The 8,480-nt window shown below is 58.0% G+C and overlaps 1 protein-coding gene across 1 annotated transcript; it reads left to right on the forward strand.

Annotated features, from left to right (window-relative positions):
* Nucleotides 1-4,658: 4,658 nt before the first annotated feature.
* SHROOM1 (shroom family member 1) lies at nt 4,659-7,928 on the forward strand. The gene is made up of 7 exons (XM_036241427.1): nt 4,659-5,621; nt 5,710-5,765; nt 5,985-6,194; nt 6,391-6,909; nt 6,978-7,137; nt 7,243-7,515; nt 7,596-7,928. The coding sequence occupies exons 1-7, from the start codon at nt 4,659-4,661 to the stop codon at nt 7,926-7,928; spliced, it is 2,514 nt and encodes an 837-aa protein (XP_036097320.1).
* The last annotated feature ends 552 nt before the right edge of the window (nt 7,929-8,480 follow it).

Raw genomic sequence — 8,480 nt, forward strand, 5'->3', positions numbered from 1 at the left:
ATAGAGATGCCCAAAGGAGAGGACCTTGACAGCCAGACTCCATTCAGCCTATGAACCCTAACCAGGCCGTAGGGGATCTGCATATGTCCCACACGTGAAGGACCCACTGAGGGCAGCGGGTGGGAACACTCAAGTCAGCAGCCCCCTCTCCGGTCCAGGCGGCTGGCCAGGAGGGCCTAGACTATGCAAGGTAGTGAAAGAAATAGAAAGGAGGCAAAAACGGGAAAAGTAGAGCCCGTGGAGGGAGTTAAAGAGCTGGAAGAGTTTTGGAAATGGGGCATCTGCAGAGTTGGCCAACAAGTGCGTTACCATCCAAACCTAACTGTACTCAGGGACAGGGACAGAGACAAGAGCCCCAGGAGGGTCTGTTTACTTGGTTAAGCTTAAAAGGAAAGGGGTGGCCGTCTGGAGGCCTTGGGGTCCGGCCTGGGCCTCCTTACGGAGGGCCCTTCCTTCCACTACGCTCCTGCTTCTCTGGCCCAGAGCAAGAGTCCTGTGCCCGACGGGGAACTAGTGTCTGCTTCCTGAGCCTGGGGCCGGGCCACTGCGCTCGGACACTACGAAGGGCGGGCGGCTCCCGGCGCAGCGCTGCTGCTCCGCGCTCCCGCCCCCGGTGGCCGGACGTGGCGCCTCCCCTGCAGCGGCCGGAGCCTGGAGGTGGGGTCCGGAGCCGGAGCCCGGGGCTCTGATGTCACCACGCGGCCGCGGGCGCCCGGGAGCACCTCTCTGGCTGGAGCTCAGGTACGCAGGGAGGCCGGGCGGCCGCATCGCGCAGCCGGGAGGAGGCAGGGCTGCCCCACGGCGAGCAGGGGGCGGGGGCCGGGTGTCTGCGGGGCCGCGGGGCAGCCGCTGCGCCGTTGGACACCGAGGTGTGGATTCCGCGCCGAGACTGGTCCCCGCGACTCGAGGTGGGGCCCCCGCGCGCCGGGGCTCTCGGCACAAGGCTGGGGGCGGGGACAGACCGGCCAGGCGGCCGGAGCTGCCGGGGGAGGGGAGAAGCGCTTGAGTGGCCAGAGTCCGCAAAGGGTCTCACTCCACGACCCTCTGTTCCCGGCTCTCGGCCGTGCGGCCGCTGGAGAATCCAGGTCCCACCCGACCCTGATCGCGCTGCCCCCCAGCTTGCGTTCTGAGTCATCCCTCCCCGACGGCGAATTCAACGGGAAAAGCCAAGAAATGAGCTGGCCAGCGGCCATATGCTCTCCCGGCGGCTCTGGGACCCCGCGCTGCCGCCGCACCACGTGACTCTGCCGCCCCCTGCGGTCGCCTGGCTTGCACCTCTCTCCTCCTCGCGTGCCTGGACTTTCAGAGCTTGAAGCCTCAGGTACGTGATCCGACCACACCATGGTCTAGTCCTCCAGGTGTCACCAGCATCACGCATTTCCTGCAAGGCACAGAGCAAGAGCCCCTGGAAGAACAGGGGAGGGGCGCTGGGGACTGGGAGAGCCCTGGGACTTTCCAGAATGATTGTGGGGTGCTTGAATTCAACACACCGCCGAGAGCCCAGAAACTCAGTCTGGCAGGGAGACTGCATTGCAGGAGTGTCCCCCAGAGCCTAGTACTGGGGGACGACCATCGGGAGGGGCGGCCTGGAAAACCTCTTCACAAAGAAGTTGGATGTGAGGTGGCCTTTGAGAGAGGTAGGACTTAATTCCTGACCATTGTTGGTTATGTGAGTTTGTCCGCCTTTCTGGTCACCTTACCTGGATCTGCTTCCATTGATTTGGTATGGTTTTACCCACTGGAAGCTGTCTTCATTATTTCCCCAACAACCTCTAACTAAAAACTTGGGTCAGCCTGTTGGCCTGGTCCAACCTCTCCGCTGAGGTCCCGACCCACATTCCAACTTCCCAACTGCCAGACGTGCCACAAACACAGTCAAGTCCACAGGCTTCAGACTGAATGAGCTCTTGACCCCGCCTTTGGTCAGTCCCTATCCCAGCTTTCTCCTTTCTGAGCTTGGCACCTACACCTCCCGGGCCCCCAGCTCTGCATGCTGAAGTCATCTTTCTCTCCATCCTTTCTTGCTCCTTTATTTAGGTGACAAGTAAATCACAAATGCCTCCCCCACCCCCCACAGGACCCCAATCTGGTGGTTTTCTAGCAGGAAGACAATGCTGCTCCCCTGCTCTGTGAGGCTTGTCACATGAGCTCTTTGAGCTACAGCCTCTGGACTTCATTGGAGGCACTGGCTCTGTAGCCCAGCCCACAGCTGACCCTAATGTTGATGCTCCTGGCTGGGCCACCCCCAGCCACAGGGGCTGACTGGACTGCAAGAGGCTCCCTGCAGCCAGACAAGTGTGAAAATTCCTTACTTTTTGTGCTAAGCCCCAAATACACTAAAGGAGCTGGACCCTCCTGGCATAGCAGGTTCTGCAAAGGTGAGTATCCTGCATGGGTATCGGCCTGCTGTGGCCACCACTATAAGAGCATTCTTGAGACAAGTTAAGGGCAATAAGAAAATAGATATGTACCCACATTTTTTTTGTCCATTCAAGCTATTTTTATTTGGTGAACTCAGAGTTTTCTATGTCAACACAGTGACTCACAAATAAGAATTTTCAAGGCCTTTTTTGAGGAAACATCTTTGTATTTGAACAGTTACCATACCTGCAGCAAGCCAACATAGGCAGGCATGGATGGCATGAGCCAGGGTGAATAGTGCTCCCAAGCTGGGCCCAGAAGGTAAGAAAGAGAGAGGGCTAGTGTCTGGGCAGCCAGGATGGGTTTCCTAGAGGAGGTAACTGTCCTCCTGGGGTAGGACTGCTACTCAGGGTAGCTTCTTATCTTCCTGAAGTCCAGAGAGAGGAAACACTTTGTGAAAGAGGTCCCCAAGCCTGAGTGTAAGGCCCAATCTGCAGGGCTGGCCTTAGTGGGCATAAAGATATGTCCAGGTGGGTGAAGTAAAGATGGTCTGGTCCCAAGATGGTCAGCTGAAAGCCCGTCCTGGGAATACTGCAGGTACCACCTCTCCCTTTTAGGAAACACCATATCCTTTTACTACTAATGTCCTTACCTGTCCTGACCAGCAATCTGTAACATCTGGGGTCTCAGGGAAGGGGGTGGGAGAGTGATCCAGAGTTCCAAGTAGTGTCTAGGAGATTCAGATGAGCTTGCTTTTCCGTTCCTACACCAGATGGGGGCCACCATCCTCTACACTCCCCACCAAGCAGCTCCGCGAAGGCAAGCCCTCCCCCAAAGTCCTCATAGCCCATGAGGAGCCCGTGAGTTTCCCGAGACTCAAAGCTGCTCTTACCCCTGACCCAGGCATACCCATCCATCCCCCCATCCCAGCACTGGGTAGGTATAGATTTCTGGCCAGTCCTGCTCCAAGCTGTGCTTTCCTGCCTTTTTGGTTCCTAATAAAGCATGAGTAACCTGGTCAGTGTCCCTTGTGACAAATGCCTCACCCAGTCTTCCCCCAGAAAAGACTACTAGGGAGGAGAGAAGAGGGGACAAAAGCAAAGGAGCCCTTTTCCTCCTCCCCCATCTACTCCTTACAAGTTGGCTCCTTCCCTTGCCGTTCAAGAAATACTTCTTTAACATCGACTAAATGCTGGGTACTGAGGGTCCCGAGATGAGTATGCACGGGGCCTATCTTCAGGAAGCCCGGGGAGGGAATGGGAAGAAGGAATTACAGGCAAGCCAACATTACAAAGCAGGGTGGTAAGTGCCAGGATAGGGGAAGTTCAGGACACTGTAGGGATCCCAAACGGTCAGGAGATCTCTAAGCTGAGCCCTACTGGAGGTGCAAGAATAGCAGGATAAGAAGGGATGAGCTGTCATTACTAGACAAACAGCAGTCTCCAGAAGCAGGGACCATGTTATTCTGGGATCTCCCAGTAGTTTGAGGGAAAATGCGGCAACTGTTTCCCAAAGTGCAGTTTGGAGGCTTCAGGCAGGTGCGGGTGTGGTGGGGGTGGGTGGGAAACTGGCTTTCAGGGTTTGCTTCTAGGAAATTGATCTGGCTGCAGTAAGCTTGGAGGCAGGCCCACATTCCAGGCAGTGGCCAGCCTCTTATCAGCTGTGTGCCCCTGGGCAAATGATTTCTCCCTCAGAACCTTGGTGTCCTCATCTGTAAAAGGCAGATAGCAGTTGGGGGGAGCAAGATAAATATTTACATGAAACACCTGGAACATAACTGGCACGCAGGGAGGGAGGATTGCTGTGTACTGCTTCTGCCACCTGACCTGGGTCTTCATCTCCTTTCTTGGTTCCCCAGTGATCTCAGAAAGTTCTTGACCACTGTTTATCAGGGAAAGATCACATGGAGAAGCTAACAAAGCCTGGAAGTAGCCAGGGTGGGGCTGGGGAGGGAAAGAGCATAGGTACATTTTCAGCGCTCCAGGGGGTATCAGCCAGGAGAGCCTCAGCAGGAAATGGGCCAGGGGCCAATTCCTTTCCCTGAGCTGAGACCCCCCAATCTCCAGAGTTGCTCCCTGGGTTTGAACCTACTACCCATGCCATATTTGAGCTGGGGGTAATGCCAACGCTTGAGATAGTGCGACTAGAGAGGGGATTTGTGAGCACCTGGCTGGCTCTCCGTGTTGGCCGGGCCAGAAGGCTCTCCTAACTCTTACCTTGGGCCCCTCACCCATTACGCCATCTATGTTCTCCCAGGTCCTACGGAGCTAGCCGGCCCGGCATTCTTCTGCGCAGCCATGGAGGCCCTGGGCCCTGGGGGCGACCGCGTCTCTCCAGCTTCCTCCACGCGCAGCCTGGACCTGCGGCGGCTGTCGGTGCGCGCCGACTCGGCCTACAGCTCCTTTTCGGCGGCCTCGGGCGGTGCAGAGTCGCGCACGCCGTCGCCGGAGACCGACCTCCTCCCGTACTTAGACTGGGACTACGTGCGCGTGGTGTGGGGCGGCCCGGCCTCCGCCTCTGCCGCCACCGCCCTTCGCGCCTCCCCGCCGCCCGGGGCCGCGGCCGCCGCGCGCAGAGGGCCGCGGCCGCCACAGGTCCCGGAGGTCCCGGGGCCGCTCAGCAGGCAGGCCACCCCGCTGCTGTACGCGCTGGCAGCCGAGGCGGAGGCCGCAGCGCGGGCCGCCGAGCCGCCCAGCCCACCGGCCTCGCGGGCTGCCTACCGCCAGCGGCTGCAGGGCGCGCAACGGCGAGTCCTCCGGGAGACCTCCTTCCAGCGCAAAGAGCTCCGCATGAGTCTGCCGGCCCGCCTGCGGCCCGCGACCCCCGTGCGGCCCCCGGCGGCGCACCCGCGCTCCGCCTCGCTGGGCCACCCAGGCAGGGAAGGGGAGCCGGCTCGCTCCGGGGCTCGCGCGCCTGGAACCGCAGGCCGGGGCCACCTTGCCAACCAGCAGCAGAAGTGGTGCTTCTCTGAGCCAGGGAAGCTGGATCTCATGGGTCAGGGTGGTGGGATGGTCGGGGAATGCTTGGGTGGTGCCTGCTCCAGCTTTGGACTCGCCAGGCCTGAGACCCAGGAATTGCAGCATCAGATCCTGGCTGAGTTCGAAGGTCACCAGATCAGATGGCTAAGAGGCACAGAGGACCTAGAACCCCGGTCCTTGAAGCTCGACAACATCTACAGGCCTGCTGGAAGGAGTCACAGCGCTTCAGGGGAAGCTTTGGGTCCCTGGGGAGGTACTGGAGGGCCCATGCCCATCGTCCAGGTATGGAAGGGCTGCAGGCTTGTGGTAGGGGGCATCTGGGAGACTGAAAACTTGAGCCACATTTCATCCAACCTCTTTGCTTTTCCAGGCAGTTCCTCAAGGAACAGAACTCCCCAGACCATTGTTTCAGACCAAACATTCCAGGTAAGAGACATAGATCACTCTTGAGAGGAGGCAGCTTTCATAGCTCTTGCCCAGGAAAAGAGAAGGCCTCACACCTACCCTCATTCTGAGCCTTTTTGATGCTGTCTTTTGCAAACCAAATCCCCAGCTGCTCCCCACCCACAACATTTTACTGTCTCTCGGTGCAGAACCAAGAGCTTCCTTCCTGGTCAGTGTGCAGTGTGGGGTTTCTGCCTCCAGGTTCCTGACTCAGAAGGAAGCTACAGTGTTGTGTCCTGGAGAGGGTCCCCAGAGCAGTCCCATTGACTGTGAGCACAGGGTCCCAGAGACGTGCATTGTGTCTGCCCGGCTCCCCTCCCTTCCTGATGATGATGTCTTCCTGGAAGAAGCCCTGCTGGTCAGAATGAGATCACCTCCAGACTCCCATGCCCCACTTGGGCTCCCAACCAGGTAAATTCTCTCTTGCTTCCAAGCAGAGTGAGACACCCCCTTCCTATAGACAGCTACAAAATGCTGGAGGGGCAGGGAATCCTCTCCTAGCTGAAGTCTGGGAGTCTGGATGATGGGTGATGGTAGGTGGTCCTTGGAGACCACTACTGGTCTTTGGCCAGAACTTTTTCTGATTCAGTGTCTCTTCCACTTCCAGTGTCCATGCCGCTAACCTACAGTATGGAGCTGGCTTGGGCCAAAGGCCAGATGGAGCTACAGTTCTCCCAGAGCACTCCGTCCATGAGTGCCCAGAGACTACAGAGGCAGATGACTGCTGGCCCACATGCTGTAGCCCCCCTGGGACTGCAAATGGTGACATCCCAACCACTGACTCCACTGGACTGTTGACGACTGACTTCCCTGTAGCTGCAGACTCCCTCAAACCTCTCCCAGTTGATGCCCTGGGACCTCCAGGCAGTGATCACCAAGGGCCTCCTAATGATACTGCCCTGGCTTGGGGCACTGTCCAGCCTGGTTCCAGTCTGCGCTTGGAGGAGCTGGTTCAGGAGCTTGCCAGACTGGATCCCTCTCTGAGTGACACTCTCACCTCCTATCCCATCCCAGAGCCACCTCTGGATGTGCTGGATGGGTTGATTCCTTTAGCTGAGGTTTGGGCTGCAATGCGGCTGGCCTGTGGCAAGTCTGGAAAGGAGGCTGCTGCTATTTCTGAGCCTGGGTGAGTAAGGGGCACCAAGTCTCAGGAAATTCTAAGCCCCTGCAGTCTAGGGCAGGACAACCAGACAGCTCTGGCTTTATCTCCGGGTCTATTCTGTTTAGCTCCATCCAGCTCCTGCCAACTTCTCAGGAGCAAACAAGGCCTGAAAACCTTACCACCCACCCTGTGCCTGACCAGCCACGTGCCCAGGGTCTGCCGGAGCAAAACAACAGCATCCAAGCTAAGAAAGTGAGTGTGGTGGGGCTGATGGAAACTGGGTGGGAAAAGAAACGGAGTTTGGCCTGAGACTTCATGGGCCTGGCCCCAGCCTAAGTACCTACGCCTTCCCTGCAGGTGGAGCTAGCAGATCTCCTCCAAAAGATGCTGTGGGACCTTCAGGATGAGCAGGAGCAGCTGCAGAGGGCAGCCCAGACCTGGGCCAGGCGCGGGGTTGCGCTGGAGGCCGCGGTAGGCCAGGCCTGTGCACCCCGCGAGCTAGAGCGGTTCACCCGGTTCATGGCCGACCTAGAGCGCGTGCTTGGCCTCCTGCTGCTACTGGGCAGTCGCCTGGCTCGCGTGCGCCGCGCCCTGGCCCGAACGGGGACAGACGGGGACCCTGATGAGCAGGTAAAAGGGTTCAGGCTGCAGGAGAGCAGGGCGAGGAAATGCAGTCGCCTGCTCACGGTATTCTCTCCCTGCGGCTCCAGGCTTCTCTGTTGCAAAGACTCGGGCTCCTGCAGCGGCAGCAGGAGGATGCCAGGGAGCTGAAGGAGCACGTGGCGAGGCGCGAGCGGGCCCTGCGCGAAGTGCTGGTGAGGTCACTGTCCGCCGGAGAGCTGCGTGCCTACTGCGCCCTCCTGGCCGGCAAGGCCGCGGTCCTAGCCCAGCAGCGCAGCTTGGACGAGCGGGTCCGGCTTCTTCAGGACCAACTGGATGCCGTCAGGAGCCGCCTTGGCCATCAACTTCCATCTCCCCGGCCGGCCTCTCCCCCCGGAACCCGTTCTCCGGATAAACCGCCGTTCTCCCCTCTGCTTATTTAGTTACTGGTGGTGGGGGTGGGGACCATTGCCCCTGCCTTTCACCCCCACAGCTGAAGGTGACGCTGGTTTATCCGATGCTTTTCCCTTGGGGTGAGGATGACCCAGGCCAGGTCCTTCTAGAATACTTCTAAGTATTGTCATATGGCCTCACCCAAGTTTTGTGGATTATTTGGTAATTAATTTATGGATTTAAAAAATTGGTCAAGGTTGGGTGGAGGGAGAGGAGACAAGTCAGAGTCTCAACTTAAGGTGCAAAACAGACTTTTTTTCTTTCTCAATAAACGTTAATGTGTGAAGTGTGTATGTTACCTGAAATGCAGTTTGGGGAAAGGATACTGTTTACTAATTACAGACACCAACCCTACCTGACTAGGGCAGAAGAGGGATTTGCTGGAGGATATCAGTGAGGTCTGGGAAGACTGGAGAACCAAATTTGAAAACAGGAGAGACCATGGGGATACTGGGCCCTCAACTCCACTGCTACTAGTAATTCCTAACTGTTCTGGTGACTGCATCACTACCAAAGCCAAGGCCTGATTGGCTGAGTCCAAG

Source organism: Molossus molossus, unplaced genomic scaffold (assembly GCF_014108415.1).
Source record: "Molossus molossus isolate mMolMol1 unplaced genomic scaffold, mMolMol1.p scaffold_m16_p_4, whole genome shotgun sequence".
Lineage (NCBI taxonomy): Eukaryota > Metazoa > Chordata > Mammalia > Chiroptera > Molossidae > Molossus > Molossus molossus.